Raw genomic sequence first — 20,565 nt, forward strand, 5'->3', positions numbered from 1 at the left:
TTAGAGTAATGGAGATATATCTTGGAAAGGGTGGTATTTCACAGGTGTATATATATACAAAACTTCACCGAGCTGATGATTAGGTATTCATATAGATCAGCAGACTTGAAAATGACTAAGTTGAGCTGTTCAAAAATTACAATTGCTCATGGGAGGGTAGAAGGTTAATGTATGAGTTAAAGAGGCCATTTGGCATATTAGTGGATTTATGCACTAGACAGGTAGCTAAAGTAGATGGTATTTAATGTCCTTCCCCATTCCTAGATACTTTGAACACTAGAATAGGGAATATCACGTTATTTAAAATTTTTCTATCTGGTAAGTTTTCTTATGTTCACATTTAATGGCAAAATCAGAAAAATATATTTGCAGGTCAAGGTCTCCTTTATTCAAAGTGCCTTAAGGTAATAAAGAAGATAGGAATCAAAATACTACATCCTAAAAATATCTTACCAGCTGTGCAGCCAAAACACTTGAGAACTCGCTATTCATGGCATATGGGAGTGCTGTCTGTGCTCTTGAACCATATGTTGTCTGGAACCTCTTCTTTATCTCATTCAGAAAATTAAATGCTCGGGAACGTTCAAAATCCTGAAAAGAGACCAACACAGAGTTCACATCAGAAAGTAAACAAAGATGATATGGATGATTAACAACAACCATAAGAACAGCTAACATTACTGAGCAATGATTCCATGAAGAGGAACTAGCACTGACCTCATTTTACAATAAGGAAACAAAGGCTCTGAAAAGGTAACTTGCCAAAGGTCAAACAACTAGTAAAAGAGCTGAAAGTCCAATCCAAATATTAAACAACTAGTAAAAGAAAGAGCTGAGAGTCCAATTCAAATGTTTGATTACTTCCTACTAAAGATAACAGGATCTAATTTAGCTTCTTGAGAGCAAGAATTGGGCTTTACTTCCTTCATATCTTTCACAGCATCTAATAAGAAGGCCCAGCACAAGAAGATGCTTAATAAATCCATAATAATACTGCAGTCTTTCACACACAAAGATAACACTACTGATAAATACTTTGAATTGGGTTTTTTCAGTAGTGATGGTACACTTGAAAAGATCAAGTGATGTCCTCTTGTCTGGTCCCAGCCAAAAAGTATTTACATATGTATAAAATTACAACTCAAGAAACAGAAAACTCAACTCTGATGAACCCAAATTTAGTGATATTTCTCATATATTCCAATAAAGATTAAACCCTGACCTATGGCAATCGTGCCAATTCCATGCCTCTTGTCATTGATCAATTTAGAAATAAGTATGTAACCTACTCCCAGCCAATGAGCAATTTCAGATATAGCTGGATTTTAAAAATAATTTTAGAAAACAATGGGGCGCCTGGGTGGCTCAGTTGGTTGAGCATCCAACTCTTGATTTTGGCACAGGTCATGATCCCAGGGTCATGGGATCGAGCCCTGCATCAGGCTCTTTACTGAGCATGGAGCTTGCTTAAGATTCTCTCTCTGCCCCTCTCACCCCTTGTGCCCTCTCTCTCTCTAAAATGAAAAAAAAAAAAAAAAAAAAAAAAAAAACTACTGTGAAACCAGGGATAAAAATCATTGTGATGGTCACTATGGTTGACACTCATCTCCATTTCACCCAAGATGATTATTAGTCTATGCTAAGGGTTCGTAAGCTGGGGTCAATGGTCCGAATTCAAGGGGTCCATGTACTTGAATAGAAAGAAAAATGACATTATTTTCAGTAAGTTTTAACTTAAATTTCAAATCTGAGTGTAGGTAACAAACCAAAACAGTACCAAACAGTATCTGTCACTCTGTCACCAACAGAAATCTTTTTTTCACATACCATTAGTTATAGATATCTCAAAATCTCATTTATATCATCACCATTTCAAAATTATTATTAGTCATTAGACCTCTGACTAGATCTTGTTACTTAACGAATTCATAAAGAAGCATATACATTACTCTATCAATTTTTAAAATACTCTGAATACTGTATTTCAATATAATTGGTTTTGTTTCTAATCACGTATTTCATACACTTAAAAACATCCTAGGAGGGGCCTATGAGTGTCAAAGGAGTCTGTGGCACAGTAAAGATTAAACCCTGACCTATGGCAATCATGCCAATTCCATGCCTCTTGTCATTGATCAATTTAGAAATAAGTATGTAACCTACTCCTAGCCAATAAGACATGAAAAGAAGTTCACTTCGAAAGCAGGGAGAGAGGACAGTGTGCTTTGGAGAACTTCCCTCATTCTTACAATAAGAGATTTGAGAAGACATAGTCCCTCTTCTCTGAATACAAAATAAATAAGCATGTGGCTGCATGCAACCATAGGGAAATGTATCTAGGAAGAAGCTGACACCAAGGATAGCAGAGGAGAGAGAAATGACCTTGATGGCATTGTTAAGTTACTGAGCATTTTGGTCTAGAACCTACAAACTCTAAAAACAGCCTACCAATGTGAACTACAGGTCTACAAAACTGATTATGATATACTGTGATTTTGTTTTCTGAAAGTCTATATACATTAAAAAATTCATTATTGATTGAATAAAATAACCTATTTAATATTTCAGATAAATAAATTTTGGACTGGATACAAAAAAGTCACGATTATGAAGACCAATTCTCACTGCACAATAGGATAAATGTAGAAGCTGCAAGAGATTAGTTAAGCTAAAACTCTACCAAAACTGAGCTGATATGCATGTACCCAGACATCACCTCTTCTTGTCATTTGCTGCTCCATATGATAAATGCAAAGTATAGAAAAAAATGTATCTATGGACACTTATATTCACATCATGTTTACCTACCATAAATATAGATAATTAAGAACTGACTCTATTAACAGTATACATACTTAAATAGCAACATGTCTTCAAGTTACTTACATCATCAGTGATACAAAGATATACAATCCTGTCTTGGCAGATGTAATGAAACAAATAACTGTAGGATAAAAGATATAAAACTTACTGTGGTTATGAGCAATATTGCTTTCACTTCCATCTTCTATGTATAAGCAAATTTAGTACTGCCAATGTGACCATATCATTTACCGATACTATCTATTCTCCCTCTCCCCCTCCCCTATACACCTGTTTCTCTCAAGTCAAACTGATAAGAATAAATAAGACATTAAAAGAAAGTCTCTACCTTAACTACATAGCACAACGGTATGCACATTACCTATTAAAATGACAGCTGCAAAAGCACAACTGGACTCTTAAGGCCTGAAAAAAGGATGACATCTTAGGAGGGACACATCATTAAGATCAACCTCCAATGGGTTATCCGGTCTTCCTTGCCTTCTTTTACGATCTCAAAGCAAACACTTTTTCTACCAAACACTCAACATTAACATTTGTTTGGCATCTACTTGGAGCCAGTTACCGGGCTGGGTGCTGAGGATACAAATAGGCAAAACCATCAGTCCCCGCCCACACCAAGATCACAGTGCAGGGAATTACAGAGCAACATGGTAAAATAGGATGAGGAGAGGCAGTACACGGTGCTCTGGCAACATAAAGGAGACACCTACAGAGTTTAGCAGAGGGTAACGGGAAAGACATCCTGGAGCAAGTGATGTGTAAGCCAAGACCTGAATAGTAAGTAGGAGATGGCAAGGTAAAGAGCAAACAGAGTGTTCCAGAGTAGAAAACCACTTGGAGATAAAACAAACAAACAAACAAAAAACAAACAAACAAACAAAAAAACAAAAAACAAAAAAAACACATAATGGGTTTAGTAAAGTCAAGAGTCCACATGACTAGAGTCCACATGACTAGAGTATGAAATGGAAAGACAATTTGGCTGCACAGATGAGGCTATGGAAGTAAGCAAATACTAGGTTATAGAATATGTTACAACCTCACTATGCTTTATCCCCAGAATAATGAACAAGCATCAGAGGGTTTTAGCCTGAGGAGAATGTGGTAAGATGGGCCACGTAAAAGGATGTTTTGGCTAGAACACGGAAAACAGACTGAAAGGAGGACCTGACAGGAGACTGCTGTAGTAGAGCAGGTAAGCAAATGAGGAGGGAAATAAACTAAAGTACTATGGGCAATGGAAAAGAAAAGAGAAGAAATAGAACAGAACTTGACAACTGGCTATTGGAAGTGAAGCAGAGGGATAACTCAATTTTGCCTCCTGGATTTTACCTTGGGCAAGTGGATAGATAGGAGTACCTCTTGAATTATACTTTTAATGTCCATATAGAAGCTTAATATGAATAACAAGGAGGTATGGGGAACTCAGGCAAAATGTCTTCCTCCACTACTCTAAAACCGTTCACATCAATTCCATCAATGGCTTCCACATCGCCATGTCCAGTGGCTCTCTCTGAAACATGGTAGTGTTGACCACTTCCTTCTTCTGAAAAGTGTTTTCTCTCCACTAGATTTCCCAACACCAGGCTTGCCTGGTTAATGTGGTAGTCTTTTTCCCTCTCTATTGATGTTTTCCAGCATCTTCAGCTCCCTGCTCTTTTCTCACACACTACCTGGATGGTGGCATCCACTGTCATGTTTTGTTGTTGTTTGTTTTCAGCTACCACAATTATGATGATGATTCTCACATCTAGATCTGACCTACTTCCTGAGCTCCAGGCTTACATACACTACTGTCTACTAGACATACCCAACTGGACATACCAGTGACAACTTAAACACAATGTTCAAAATGGAAGTCATCAGTTTCCCCACAAAATTTGTTTCTCCTAAACCACATTAGGGAGTAACTTGGTGCAAAGACCACAAAAAGTTACAAGGCATGGTCCCTGCCACTGAGGAGCCTACCGTCAGGGGACAGAGAAAAAAATAAAGATTGCAATTATGATACAGAGTGATAAGTGCTACAATATGAATAAACAAAGGATGCTATGGAGACAAGCAAAAGGGAGGCACTTGGTCTGGTCTTGGAGTTCAGAGTTTCTAGAAAAGGAAATATCAAAGCTCAGAAAGACAAAGTCAGATTTTTAAAAAAGATAAACATTTTCCAGTAAAAGGTAATAGCTGCTGCAAAGAATAGGAAGAGAGAAAAAACCCAGCACTGAAATGAAAATAGCTAAGTATGGCTGGAGAACAAAACCAAAGGCTAAAGTAGTGACAGATGAGACCAGAGAAGGAAGCAGTGGCAGATCTTGAAGAATCTTCCTAGTCACATTAATAACTTTACCGACTGCACAGAGTAACTGCTGAAGAAAAGGGACATGATCAGAACTGCCCTTTTAGGACTAAAGTAATAATGAAGAAAATAGTTCATCTGGGACCTGTAAAATTAGCAAAAGTTTACCAGGGGGCTAGGAGGAGGAAGACAGTCCAAAAGCATGAAAAAATATACATATATACATATATAACAAAGCCGGGAATAACACAGCTAGGACAGGGTATGGCAAGGAGTCCTATAGAGATAAGGGTAGAAAGGTCAGGAATGGACAAAATTGTGAAGGCAGAGTTCGGCCTTTACTCTAAAAGCAATGGGTTTTAAGCCAGAAAGTGTAATCACAGGAATATGCAAAACAGATTAAAGGAAGGAGCAACCAGAAGCCGAATGGTTAGGAGGAAGCTATTAAAAATGAAAAACAATAAAGGCCTAAACTACCACTATGACAACTGGGGACAGAGGAAATGGAATGGATTGAAAAATGTCTTGTAGGAGAATGGCAAGGATTTGGTGAGAAAGTCAAATATGATTCTTAAATTTTAGGCTTAGCCAACTGAATGGCTGGTGATGTTAAAGAAGAAAGAAATAGCAAGAGGAAGATCAGATTCAGGCAGAAATGGTTGTAATACAGTAAAAAAAAATGGACTTTTTTCTTCTGGTGTACAATAGTTACAGATATTTTTAATAGAGATGATGGAACATGATTATAAGAAAGAAACAAAGAAGATTAAAAGGAAAAAACTCAGTGATGGAGCCTCACTCTAAAGAATACCGGGCAGGGGTAGATTAGGAAGCAGGTGGGGAGGCATGGCAGGTGCATAATGTTTCCTTCTTGTACCTATAACCATATTTTCACTGGATTACATACTCTAGCTTCCCTTGTAGTTAGATATGGCTATGTGACTAAGTTCTGGTTGATAAACTGCGAGTGGAAGGTATATCCCCTACTTCCCGGTCTTGCCTCTAGAAGGTCTGAATGTGCTTTTCCTGGGCATTTTCCTGAGAACTGACTCGGAACACAGAGACCACAAGCCTAATAAGTCTGACAAAATTATAAAGCCAGACTCACAAGAAACTGGGATCACTTGACCCCTAAGACCACATCTGGACTGGTAAACTATACCAGCGGGCAGCAGACTACAAAACCTGTATAGTTCCCAAAGATGACACACTCTCTAACACCCATTTTGGATGTAGCCAGATGATAACGGACCAGGAAGAGCCTCGTGGAGAACAAAGCCAAGATTCAGGGAGAAAAGACAAGGGAGTTCTTCCAATAAAGCAGAACCACTAACCACTCTAGGATCAGAACAGGAAGTCTTTGAAATGGCTGTGAAGTAGTTATTTGAACACTGCTAGGAAGCAGTGACCTCTACGTGTTTCTCATTGTTCCCTTTTCTAAATTGGAGTTTGTAACTTCCACTGTGGTGATGTTGTTCTTCTTCTACAATTGTCTATTGGGTTGGCAGGGGGAGCAGGAGGAACATATGACTTCTCTTTTAGTTTATGGTCAGTAGGTCACAGGAGCCACACCTGGGCCTGATGGAGAAGACTGCATGTCACCCAGACTCTCTGAGCTGGACAGCGACCAGGAGTCTTTCAGACCATCTCCTGCAGAGAGGATACGTGTTCTAGGTTTGGGAAGAAAAGTACACACAGATATTTGAGTGGCCCAAAAGAGCAGAATGGAAGACTGCACAAGTTGTCTCCTAATATCCTCTAACTTCTAGAGCAATAGAATTTTAGCTGAACATACAGTTGCACAGCTATAAAGGACAAATTCTAACCTCCCTTCTAGCTAGGTTAGCTACATAACTATGTAGAGAAAAATAAAACGTAAGCAGAAACTTCTGAACAATAAAACATCGGCCTACTTCTGGACTTGGCCTTTAAAAACACTGGGCAAGTGCAGGGAGTTAACAAGACTAAAGGAGCTGCCTTGGCCACAGCTAATCGAAGACACTAACTCGTAAAGGACAGAGCCACCCCACCAGCCTGGAAGCACTCATCGCTGGGATACCTCATTTAAGTAACACCATAATTTGGGGTATCTCTCTTACAGTGATTTAGAGTAGGTCCTAAATTATACAAGGAGGTAGCTCTGGAAAGCAATAAGAACCTCCTTCTGAGATAAGAACTAAGGAAATCAGGATGAGTTAAATAACAAAAGTTTTTTTAAGTACTGATGAGGAAGGTGGAGGCACTTTTTATCCGATTACTAAGACTTCCCATCTGTGCCCTCCCCAACCCATTCTCCAACTGCCCACCAGACTCTAAAGCAAAACCTGACCATGTCACACCCAGCTGAAAACCTTCAACACCTTCCCATGGCCCACAGAGTAAAGTCCAGTCTCTTAACATGGCCTATGAGGCCCTATATGACTTCTCTTCTACCTATCTCTTAGCTTTGTTTTCACCAGGCTGGGTGCCAGTCACAGAATACCACCTGCAGTTCCCTACACATGCCCTATGATCTCATGACTCCGTATTTCTCTACCAGCTGTTCGTTCTATCTAGAATGCGATCTCCCTACCTGCTACCTCCCACCATCTACTTCAATTATCTATGGATTTGACTTTCTCCTCCATTAAACTCTAACCTCTATGAGGGCAAATATTGTGTGATTTCTTGTTGTATCCCCAGCACCAAGCCCAGTGCCTGGCAATAGTCAAGTGCTCAGTAAATATTTACTGAAAGAATGAACAAAGGAATATCATCTCTCTTATCTGTTCCATGTTGCACATATCCTAGAGTTCTATAGCAAAGTCATTTTTACAAGTAACATTGCCATATCTTTCTTTAAAATAGTAATATAACTTCAATAAAATAATTTAAATTTATAATGAATAGAAGCAAACCAGTTTCTAAGTTGGTAAAGGTTATTGTTCTGTCAGCTTATTTAAACTATCCACCAAGAACCTCGTTTTCCAGTTTTCTACTATGCTGATTATAATACAATTTACTTCTTTCACCCTCTACCCATGCAGAGCAGAACTCACTTGCCATGTGAGTACGTTAGTTTGTTATTTTCAGAAGGTATCTTAGCCAGAATCTGCTCTGTCACCTCCAGGAAGTTTCCTCCACACCAAGCATGTTTGGCAAGGATAGTCGTTCCCCTGGCAACAACTGCAAAAAGAATGGCCATGGCTTCAATCTATCAAAAGGAAAAAAGACACACAAAACTTAGAATATTTCTTTGACATTATCTTTCAAAAGAAAACTATCATATACCAACACCTACCCAAGGCCAGTATGTTTTCAATACTCATTTATTTTTTTAATTGAAGTATAGTTGACGTACAATGTTGCATTAGTTTCAGGTATACAGCAGAGTGATTTGACAATTCTATAAGTTATGCTATGCTCACCACAGTGTAGTTACCATCTTTCACCATGCAAAACTATTACAACATATTGACTATAATCCCTATGGTATACCTTCTATTCCTATGACATTGATTCCGTGACTGGAAGCCCGTATCTTCCACTCCCCTTCACCTCTTTTTGCCCACCCCTCTCCCCTCTGGCAACCATGTTTGTCCTCTGCTTTTATACATCCGATTCTGCTTTTTGGGGTTTGTTAATGCATGTTTTTTTACATTCCACATGTAGGTGAAATCATACATTTGTCTTTCTGACTTATTTCACTTAGCATAATACTCTCGAGGTCCATCTATGTTGTTGCAAATGGCAATGGCTCATTCGTTTTTATGCCTGAGTAATAATATTCCTGTGTGTGTGTGTGTGTGTGTGTGTGTGTGTGTGTACGTGTGTACACCACATCTTTATCCATTCATTTACCAATGGATACTTGGGTTACTTCTGTATGTTTATTATTGTAAATAATGCTGCAATAAACATAGGGGAACATACACCCATTGAAATTAATGTTTTTGATTTCTTCGGGTAAATATCTAGTAAAATTACCGAATCATATGGCATTTCTATTTTTGATTTTTTGAGGAACCTCCATACTATTTTCCATTGTGGTTGCATCAATTTACATTCCCACCAGCAGTGCACAAGGGTTCCCTTCTTTCCACATCCTAGCCAATACTTATTTCTTGTCTTTTTGATAGCGGCCATTCTGACAAGAATGAGATAATATCTCATTGTGGTTTTGATTTGCATTTCCCTGATGTTAGTGATGTTGAGCTTCCTTTCATGTGTCTGTTGGCCATCTGTATGTCTTCTTTGAAAAAATGTCTATTCAAGTCCTTTGCCCACTTTTTAACTGGATTATTTGGGGTTTATGGTGTTGAGTTATGTAAGTCCTTTGTATATTTTAGATATTAATCGCTCACGAACCTATCATTTGCAAATATCTTCTCCTATTCAGTAGGATGCCTTTTAGTTTTGTCAGTAGTTTCCTTCGCCGTGCAAAAGGTTTTTATTTTGACATAGTCCCAATAATTTATTTTTTATTTTTTCCCTTGCCTCAGGATACATATCTAGAAAAAAATGTTGCTAAAGCTGATGTCAAGGAAATTACTGCCTATTTTTCTTCTAGGAGTTTTACAGTTTCATGTTTCACATTTAGGTATTTAATCCATTTTGAGTTTATGTATGGTGTAAGACAGTGGTCCAGTTTTCCCAGCATCATTTGTTGAAGAGACTGTCTTTTCCCTATTGTATATTTTTACCTCTTTTGTTGAAGTTTAATTAACCACATAATTGTGGGTTTATTTCTGGGCTCTCTATTCTGTTCCAATGATCCATGTGTCTATTTTTGTTCCAGTACCATATTGTTTTGATCACTACAGCTTTGTAATATATCTAGAAATCGGGGATTGTGACACTTCCAGCTTTGTTCTTATTTCTCAGATTGCTTTGGCTATTCAGGGTCTTTCGTGGTTCCACACAAATTTTAGGACTATTTGTTCCAGTTCTGTGAAAAATGCTATTTTGATATGGATTGCACTGAATCTGAAAATTGCTTTGGGTAGTATGGACATTTTAACAATATTAATTCTTCAAATCCATGAGCACAGGGTACCTTTCCATTTGTTTGTGTACCTGGAAACAGTATTGACCAAGGTCAATAACACTAACACTAACACTAATGTAAGACACTTAAAAACAGGCTTAACAAAAAGGTCACAGTCTTGTACAAACTTACGACCCTAAACCATGTTGATATGCATAGACATATAGAGATACACCAAATATGTACATGTGTGTGTATACAACGTAATGTATGTCACACACACACATTGATAGGGTGCATTTACAAATTATACAACACAATCAGATATCACCACTTGAAAAGCAATTACTATAAGCAAAGGGACATAAATAGAGGTGTTTCATCCTTTTTTTAATTTTTTTTTTCAACGTTTTTTATTTATTTTTGGGACAGAGAGAGACAGAGCATGAACGGGGGAGGGTCAGAGAGAGAGGGAGACACAGAATCGGAAACAGGCTCCAGGCTCCGAGCCATCAGCCCAGAGCCTGACGCGGGGCTCGAACTCACGGACCGCGAGATCGTGACCTGGCTGAAGTCGGAGGCTTAACCGACTGCGCCACCCAGGCGCCCCATTTCATCCTTTTTTTAACTGAGGCACAATTAACATACAGTGTTATATTAGTTTCAGGTGTACAGTATAATAATTCAACAATTCTGTGCATTACTCAGTGCTCATCACCATAAGTGTACTCTTTTTTTTTTAATTTTTTTTTTAATTTTTTTTAACGTTTATTTATTTTTGAGACAGAGAGAGACAAAGCATGAACGGGGGAGGGGCAGAGAGAGAGGGAGACACAGAATCGGAAGCAGGCTCCAGGCTCTGAGCCATCAGCCCAGAGCCCGACATGGGGCTCGAACTCACGGACCGCGAGATCGTGACCTGAGCCGAAGTCGGACGCTCAACCTACTGAGCCACCCAGGCGCCCCTCCATAAGTGTACTCTTAATCCTCTTTATCTATTTCACTCAACCCCCACCCCCCCCACCCTCTGACAATCACTAGTTTGTTCTCTGTATTTAACAGTCTGGTTTTTTGTGTGTCTCCTTTTTTCTTTGTTCTGTCTCTTAAATTCCACATATGCAGTAATCCCATCCTGAAAATTCATCCTAAGAAAATAGTTCAACAGAAGTTTGACTCTAGATTCACAAAAAATACATAATAACAATAAAAATAGCTCATATTTATTAAGTGTTTACTGTGTGCCAGAGACCATTTTAAACACTTTACAATTATTAACTCACTCAATCCTTTCATCAAATTATACACTATTATGATACTTATACTAAACTGAGCAAACTGAAGTATAGATGACTTACACAGTTTTCCCAAAATTACAGAGCTAGTAAGTGGTAACAGCTGGAATTTATACCCAGGTGGCATGGTTCTAGAACCCACAATCTTATCCCAAACTATGTAGTGCCTCTACTTTAAAGGCATCATCCATGATAGAAACAAACTGGAAACAACCCAAACCTTCTATAAGAGGAATGGCTCTATAAATTATGGTAAGGTCTTTCATAAACAAAACATTTCTAAAACAATATACAGCATGAGTTTAGGTCTATTTTTCTCATATAATGAATTTGTACTATTTTTTCCATGTAACTTCCTCATCATTTCTCTTATCTATAGAATAAATTTATAAAAAGAGATGACAAAGTACTTTTCTATTCTAACTCTTCAACTTAATGTTTTTTGTTAACATGTTCAGTTTCATCCAACAGGCCAGTGGTTCTTAAAATGTAGGTTAATGAGTTATCCCGGGCAGAAGAATGACAGTCACTATTAATAATTCAAATTCTTGGCATCATCACCTGAAATTCTGATTCAGTAGGCTTGAGGTGACACCATGGAAATACGTATTTAAGACAAGCCTGTCTGGATGCAGGTGATTCACACAACCATATTTTGTGAAATACAGCAACAGACCATAAAAATGCTTGAGGTCAGGGAATCCTCAGACTCCTTTCTGGAATCTCACACTAAAAGACAGCACACAGAGAAGAAGCACTCATCTGTCACTTGAGCTAAACACCTCCAGGGTCTCTTCTTCACTCTCTAAATAAGGGTATTCCCCCGGGTTGTGTCCTTCGCCATCATCTTCTTTCTGGATTTCTCTTTACACACATGTATCAAGTTACAATTTCCAAATCACTTTCTTGTATATTATATCCCTTGATCCTAAAAGCCTCAACTGACCCTATAACATGCCTCAGGTACTGCTTCACTTCTTAAAATCACAATCTACACACTATCTCTGCTTCTCTAGTTCTTACCTCTTCAACTTACTATAATCTGGGTTTTGCCCTAAAGAGTCCACAAAACCATGCTTGCTAAGATCATCAACAGCCTCTATGCTACAAAATTCAGTGGACACTTCTCTATTATCACTTACTTGACCTCTTAGGAACAGTCAACATTGCTGACTAACCCTCCTTCTTGAAACACTCCTACATGTCTGGATGCTCCTTGTTTTCTTTTTGAGCCCTCCTCTTCTAGCTAACTTCTAAATGTTGACTTTCCATGGGTATTAGTTCTATGCTCTCATGCCAAGAAGAGCTCATCTACACCTGTTATTTTAAACATGATTTATTTGCTGAAGACATTGCATATAGAAAAAAAAAAAAAAAAAAACAAAGGCACAACCAAAGTTAAGGGAAAACCAAAGACAAAATTCACGGCACAACAAATAGTTGAGAGAAAAGTAGATGAACAGGGACCCACAAAGAAGACTGAGGAGGACCAACTGAGAAAGTCAGAGGAAAGCCAGAAGAGTGTGGTGGCCTGAAAGCCAAAGGGAAAGCAAGCTTCAAGAAGGAACAAGTGTCAGCTACTACCTGTGTTCACTGATGCATAGTAGGGAGGCTGTAAAAGAGCCACTAAAATTCAATAAAGAAGCAAGTCATTAGTCAAAGAGATATGCAGTAGAATGGAACAAAACCACAAAGAGAAACAGAGACAAGAAATTATATGGTCCATGAAACAGATGAAAAAGTAGCAGCTTCAGTCTCTTAGCAGCTTCAAGAAGTAAACTGAATTTGGCAACAATACAAAAAAAGTCTACTGTCTTAGTGGACCAGGAGTTCATTATGAACTGACATAGGTAATTGCTTAAAATGCTTACATAATCCTAAATTACATTAAGAAACAGTGTCTTGATCTTTTAAAGTACTATTACCATTATACTCTGTGCTGGTTAGAATACATGTGGAATACTGAACTCAACTTTGAGTATGGTATTTCAAGATTGGATGGAAGGGCAACATTATGGTTAAGGAACCTGGACATGCTATCATTTGAAGAATGGCTAGAGAAACTAGGAACATTTAACATTACAAAAAGAAGACTTAGAACGTGACAGCAGCCTTGAAGTTTACATGAAGTACAGTCACCTAGAACAGGGAGTGCATTATTTGGAATATAATTAGGAACAAATGTCTGTTAAACATCAGGTACACAGCCACAGAAATTTCTACTTTCTTCTCATGTGTCAATAATAGGAATTTCTTACTCTCTTCTAGACTGTTAAAAACCTCACCTATTATCAAGTCTCATCTTCCCCCACTGTAACTCTCTTGCAATAGAATCTTTAATGTCTTTTTCAGCTTTTTTTTCATTTTTTAGAGACAGTGAGCATGCATGTGGGGGTGGGGGGGCAGAGGGAGAGAGAGAATCTTAAGCAGGCTCTAGGCCCAGCACAGAGCCTGACGTGGGGCTCAGTCTCATGACTGAGATCATGACCTGAGCCAAAATCAAGAGTCAGACACTTAACTGAGTGAGCCACCCAGGAGCCCCATCTTTTTAAGTTTTTAATTCCAGTTTAGTTAACACATAGTGTAAAATTAGTTTCAGGTGTACAATTCAGTGATTCAACACTTACATAAAACACCCAGTGCTCACAAGTGCATTCCTTAATCCCCATCACTTGAACCAGTAATGTCTTTTTTTTTTTTTTTAACATTTATTTATTTTTGAGAGAGAGAGAGACAGAGTGTGAGCAGGGGACTGGTAGAGAGAGAGGGAGACACAGAATCCGAAGCAGGCTCCAGGCTGTGAGCAGTCAGCACAGAGCCCGACGCGGGGCTCTAACTAAAGAACTGTGAGATCATGACCTGAGCCGAAGTTGGACGCTTAACCGACTGAGCCACCCAGGTACCCCTGAACCTGTAATGTCTTCATGAGTATTGGGATAATAGAAACAGCTGTAAAAGAATACTGCATTTAAAGTGAGAAAACCTGGCTCTGCTAATTATTAGCAGTATGTGAATGTCTAATAAATCCTAACATGCTATATAAATATAATATTCAAGAAAAAAAGAACGAAAAAGATAAGCCAGAGAGAAAAGAGAAGGGGAAAAAAACCCAATGATGAAATATAAAGGAAAGCCCTGTCTCAACACAGTTCTCTTTCTCATTCCTTTCTGGGTCCCAGAGCCGTTATCCCAATTCTACTTCCTTCCTGCTAAGAGTCCTGTATGAGTTTCCTGTGGCTTCCTTGACAAAGTATCAAAAGCTGCAAAGGCTTAAAACAAGAGAAATTTACTGTCTCCTACTTCTGGAGGCCAGAAGCCCAAAATCAAGATGTTGGCAGGGCCAGGCTCCCTCTGAAATGTGTAGGGGAGAATCTTATCTCTTCCTAGCTTCTGGCAGTTTGCTGGCAATCCTTCACATTCCTTGCCTTTTAATGCAGCACTTCAATCTCTGCCTCCATAGTCATATGGCATCCTCCATGTGTACCCATGTCTTCACACAGCAGTCTCTGTGTCTTTTCTTATTAGGACACCTATTCCAGTAAGTCCTCATTTTAACTTACATCTTAATTACATCTGCAAAGACCATCATTTCCAAATAAAGTCACATTCATAGGTACCAGTGGTCAAGATTCAACATGTCATTTTTGAGGACACAAAACATCTTAGAAACTCACTGTTCCCCCCAATCATTCCTACTCTCTCTTCTACATGTATTCACATCATCCCAACTTGCCTCCCACTTCTCTCCGAAACCATTATCCTCTTTCCTTACTCACATTATAGGCCTGTCTTTAGGGTGATGGGCCATAAGGGCAACCTCCAACAGCCTGGAGTTAGAAAGACCTGTTTCTACTGCCTAGAAGATTCCAAGGAAAGGTCATTTTTGTTTCAGTTGCTGGGATTCCAAAAAAAAGATATGCTATGGAGGAATCCAACTGAGAATTCTAGATGTAGTTTTTTATAGAGGAATTATTAAATTGTGGTGAAGGTCTTTAAGTCCATTAAATTAAAGATTAAGTAAGATGTTACCAGTTGGCATAACAACTGAAATGCCCTGAATAGCATTATTTATAAAGAAAAAGGCATCAAGTTTCAAATAATCTTAAAAAGGAATTTTTGGAATATATCCATTAGTAAGTAATGGATTACCTGTATTAAAAACAAAGTGCTTCCCATACCCCATCCAGAAAAAAAAATAAAAATAAAAATTAAAAAAAATTGCTAACAAAATAGCACAGCAACAATACAAACACTGCTCCTCAGTGGAGGCATCTTCAAGTAGAGGTTGAAGACTGTTTTAGAGAACTGAGTAAAGAAAAAGGCCAAGTCAATTTTTCTCACATTCAAGTCTATGTGTTCTGACAAATTTTTAACGTTGATTTATTTTTGAGAAAGAGAGAGAGACAGAAGGAGGGGCAGAGAGGGAGACAGAGGATCTGAAGCTGGCTCTGCGCTGACAGCAGAGCCCAATGTGGGGCTCAAACTCACCAACTATGGGATAATAACCTAAGTCAAAAAGTCAGATGCTTAACCAACTGAACGACCCAGGCACTCCTAATTTTTTAATTCTATATTTTTATTTTGATAACATCAAAAAATTTATGTAAATATTCTGGATCTACACATACACCTTATAAACGAGCAATGGCACACAATTCCATGCTGCATTTGCATTATGAAGGCCTAAGTGCCAAGAAATTCTCTAAAATGACAGTGCCTAATTTTTAATGTCTTGGAAGCATGTGTCTGGCTGCTCTTAAGCTAGCAAATCCTAAAATCATAATGACAATAATGACTCAAGAACTCCTGTATTCTTGTTGTGTTTTTTAATCAGTTACAAAGACATAATTTATCTTTTGCAGTAACAATTTACAATTGAAATCTATCTGCATAATAAAAACCTTTTATTTGAAGAATTAAGACTTGACATGCTGAAGATGACAGAGTAGCAGAATAACATTAACAATTATCTCAGGCTAAGGAGAAAATAATACTTAAAGATATGTCTGAACCAAGCAGAAACCAAATGATACTATAATGTGTTTTATGAATAAAGGATGTGCAACTGTTCAAACAAAAAAGAAGTGGAAGAATTAACTTCTGACATAGCCCATGGTTATAGTCAGTGTAAAATCAAAAGAACACATTCTGTATCATTATTTATATTATTGCAAGGGGGTGTGTTATGTTAATCCCTGCAACAGTTCATTAGCAGAATGTTCCACAGGAAATACATAATGGCAATTAGATTTTTTCCACCCTTTTATACTATTAAATTGGCCCAATAAATTAAATGGGAGAGGGGCATGGAAAGTGCTCAGGAAAGGATGGGAACTCATTCTAGCGGGGAGCTATGGAACAAGAGAAGCTATAGAAATGAGATCAAATTAGGGAAGGTAAACTAGCCTGATGAGATGGAATGGTCCACATTTGGTGGTTGGGGAGGACTAGGGATAAGTCTAATGACCTTATATAAAGAAGGCCTTGTATAAGTTAAGTAATTAATGGATTGGATCAAATAGTTTTTCTATTTCAGTTCAACACATATGTCCTAAGGGTTTACTATATGGCAACCAATGTAGTAGACACTGGTGGCATGAAGGCCATTAAGAAAGGACCTCTATACTCAAGGGAGCCATAGTATAATTGGAAAGAAAGACATAAACAAATAAATGAAATAAAGTATAACCAGTGAATAATCTAAAAATGTACACAATTGTTCAGATTTCTTAAAGTTTTGTGATTATTTCACCTGGGTGAAGAAAAAAAAAAACAGGTGTCAGCCTATGTATTAGGAATTTCCTCAGCATAAAGAAGATGTGGTATATATACACAATGGAATATTACTCAGCCATCAAAAATAATTAACCAATGTGGATGGATCTGGAGGGTATTATGCTAAGCAAAATAAGTCAGAGAAAGACCAATACCATACGACTTCACCCATATGTGGAATTTAAGAAACAAACAGATGAACATATGGGGGGGGGGGAGGAAAAAGAGAGGGAAACAAACCATAAGGGTCTTGAAGACAGGAGAACAAACTGAGGGTTGATGGAGGGAGGTGGGAGGGCTCGATGGGTGATGGGTATTAGGAGGTCGCTTGTTATGATGAGTACTGGATGTTGTACTTAAGTGATGAATCACTGGATTCTACTCCTGAAACCAAAAATGCACTGTATGTTGGGGCACCTGAGTGGTTCAGCTGGTTAAGTGTCCGACTTCGGCTCAGGTCATGGTCTCATGGTTCATGAGCCCAAGCCCTGAGTCTGGTTCTGTGCTGACAGCTTGGAGCCTGGAGCCTGCTTCGGATTCCTTGTCTCCCTCTCTCTGCCCCTCCCCTGCTCTCTCTCTCTCTCTCTCTCTCAAAAATAAATAAATAAACATTAAATTTTTTTTTTAAAAATAATGCACTGTATGTTAACTAGAAATAAAAATTTGAAAAGGAAAAAATATATGTAACTCAGATTTTTAAAAAAGCATTTCATTAACATACTGTTAAAATTATTTCTCTTTGGAAGAAAGGTCAAAGTCTATTTTATCATTACTGGCTTTCCAGTGCCCAGCACAGTGCCTGGCATATAATTTTCCCACAAATATTTGTTAAATGAATGAATACTGAGCATGTTTTGGTTTAAACAACAGATAACTTTATATTCAGTAGGACCTGGTAAGAAGGATATTTTGATTACTAAATTATCTCCTTAAGTAAGATAAAGCAGTTGAGCTGCCTTAATCTAATCTAATCCCCAACTCTTCTGTCCTGGTCTTAGGAGGAAATAAGCCAATGGCAGATAAACTACCAATTCTGATGTAATAACCTTAGAGGAGACAGAAGAATGATGAACAAATATTGATATGGCAGAGGAAAATGTGTTTATGAAAAGCCTGGAGTCTGGTCACAGACGTGGTGTATTCTTCTTGGCGTTACAAATATTCTTTCAGGGTGATGTTCTGAACCCAACCCAATCCCTCTGACTTTCTCAGGATAGAAGCCTACCCTGCTAAGTCAACAACCTGTTCTATTTTATATTAACTACCACCACCACCACATCACATCATCTGGATTATTCCTGTTCCCCCCCACACACACACAAACACGTGAACTAATGAGAGTAGCAATCTCGTATGTCTTGTTTCTAGCTATATCCTTTGAACTTGGAAGAGTATCTAGAACATATTAGCTGTTCAATCAATATTTGTTAGACATATGAATCGGTCTGGTCTCAGCCACAGCTATTCAAAGGGAAAACATGTCTCTGGGATCAAGTGTGGGGCAATGGAGGTACAGGTAATTGAGAACAATTAATAAGACAGAAAGAAAAGGACTTGACAACTGGTCGTTTGGGGCGGGGGTTATGGGAGAGGGAGATATAAAGCATTTACCGAAGTGTCCAGTACATGGCCAGAGTTTGTTAAATATTGGCCAATTATAACAACATACAGGTCTGACGCTGTGGAAATAGATCTGGGTAGAGATACAGAGTACCTATCCGAACTGAGGCAGAAGAGGAATGTCAACAATGGGTGGTGAAGAAACGGCACGCGGAAGGATAGAAACCCACGAAGGAGTTCAGAAGTAGGAGATGAAGCAGAAAAGTGACGTCATCAAAACAAGGGCGTAGAGACGAGTCGTCAAAAGACTCAAGAGAGGTCTTTTAGAATACGAACTGAGGGAAAGTTAACATTTTCCTCCTCCTGTAACAACTTAAGTGACGCATTCTGACACTCTTTAATTCGAGGCCTTTTCAGAGGCAGAAAACGCACTTCGCCAAAACTGAACCTACCCGACAATTCGAACCGTCGACATCAGAGAAGCCCAAGTCACCCTTGCACTGCTTCCTCAATCCACCCCAGCACCTTCCAGTCCACACCTCTACCCTCCCTCCGCCGTCGTCTCTCCGCCTCCTGCCGAGCGTGCCCCGTTCCATTTACCTGTCCGGGCACCCCCTGAGAGCGCGTGGGCTCAGGACAGAGGGGCGCAAGTCAGAGCCGGACCGCCGATTGCCCGCTCCCAGAGGAGGCTGGGACCCGACGCCGCCGGCTTCCGCGTAAAGCGCCCCGCCCGCGCGCGGCCTCCTGGGAATGTGAGCGCTCCTCCAATGGGAGTGGGCTGGGGGGGCGGGGTCTGCTGCATTCCCATCCCCAACACTTCCCAGCAGCCGCACTGCATTCTGGGAATGGTAGTTCCAATTGGTTTATAGCCCGGTCTGTTGCACAGTTGGTAGGTAACTTGTCATAAACAACATCAAGCGCTGATTCTCAGGCAAAAGAAAAGAACGCACAAAAGGAAAGGGCCACAAGGAGTCCACCAGTATTGAGTCTGCGAGATAAACGAAGAGCGAAGCTTACCCCGCCATCTCCCCGCTTAGTGTCAGCAGTTAACGTCTCCTGTTACTTCACAAATAAAATAGAATTAGTCTCACAGGAACTCTCTACTTTCGCCACGAAATTTTGTGACCTCCTTAGACCCTCAACAATCTTTTCTCCCATGCTTTTGTAGTAATAATAATAATAACTCCTCTCCTTTGATCTAAGCTCCCCCGTCCGCTTTTCATTCGTATTCCAGTCTTGCCAACTCAGAGTCTAACTCCACTGATGAGCCCTTCTGTCTCGTGACTCTTCAACGGCTCCCTGTTTATTCCCTCTTTATTATCAGCATTTAAAGACTGGCAGAATTTCTCTCCTCTAAAACATTACAAAGTCGCCTTTCTCAATCCCACACCCCCCCAAACCTGTCACCACACACAGACTTAACCTGTGGTCTTTTTCCCACCTCTCTTTTCTAGTCAAAATTCTCAACTGTGTTGCTAAAACAATTGTCACTTTTCAACAATTCCCATACTTCAAACTTGCAGGATTTTACATTGCTTATTTCCTCCTTCTTTAAATCCTCTGTCTTAGAATGGACTTCTTTAACAAAATATAATAAACTGGATGGCTTAAACAACAGAAATTTATTTCTCAGTTCTGGAGACTGAGAAGTTTCATACCGGAATGCCAGTCAGTTGGGTTCTGGCGAGAACCTGCTTGCTGACTTGCAGACTGCTGCCTTCTTGCTGTGTCCTCACATGATGGAGAGACATCAGCTCTCTGACACATCTCTTACAAGGGCACCAGCTGGCCTAATTACCTAGAAAGGCACCACCTCCAACTAGCATCACATTGAGGAGCAGGGCTCCAAC

At 39.1% G+C, this 20,565-nt stretch overlaps 1 protein-coding gene across 2 annotated transcripts in view; it reads right to left on the bottom strand.

The window, feature by feature from the left end:
- The window catches only part of VAMP7 (vesicle associated membrane protein 7), a 54,212-nt gene extending 34,763 nt beyond the window's left edge, over nt 1-19,449 (bottom strand). The window contains exons 1-4 of one of the 2 annotated variants that reach the window (XM_081792897.1): nt 19,316-19,449; nt 8,161-8,315; nt 2,887-2,944; nt 454-591 (exon numbers count right to left, since the gene is read on the bottom strand). In XM_081792897.1, the coding sequence (XP_081649023.1) occupies nt 454-591; nt 2,887-2,944; nt 8,161-8,306 (342 nt within the window). In that variant the 5' untranslated portion in view covers nt 8,307-8,315; nt 19,316-19,449. The remainder of the gene's footprint in view (nt 1-453; nt 592-2,886; nt 2,945-8,160; nt 8,316-19,315) is intronic. The other variant, XM_081792898.1, reaches the window with a different exon arrangement.
- Nucleotides 19,450-20,565: the final 1,116 nt, after the last annotated feature.

The sequence above is a fragment of the Panthera onca genome, chromosome X (genome assembly GCF_046562875.1).
Source record: "Panthera onca isolate mPanOnc1 chromosome X, mPanOnc1 haplotype 2, whole genome shotgun sequence".
In the NCBI taxonomy this organism is placed as follows: domain Eukaryota; kingdom Metazoa; phylum Chordata; class Mammalia; order Carnivora; family Felidae; genus Panthera; species Panthera onca.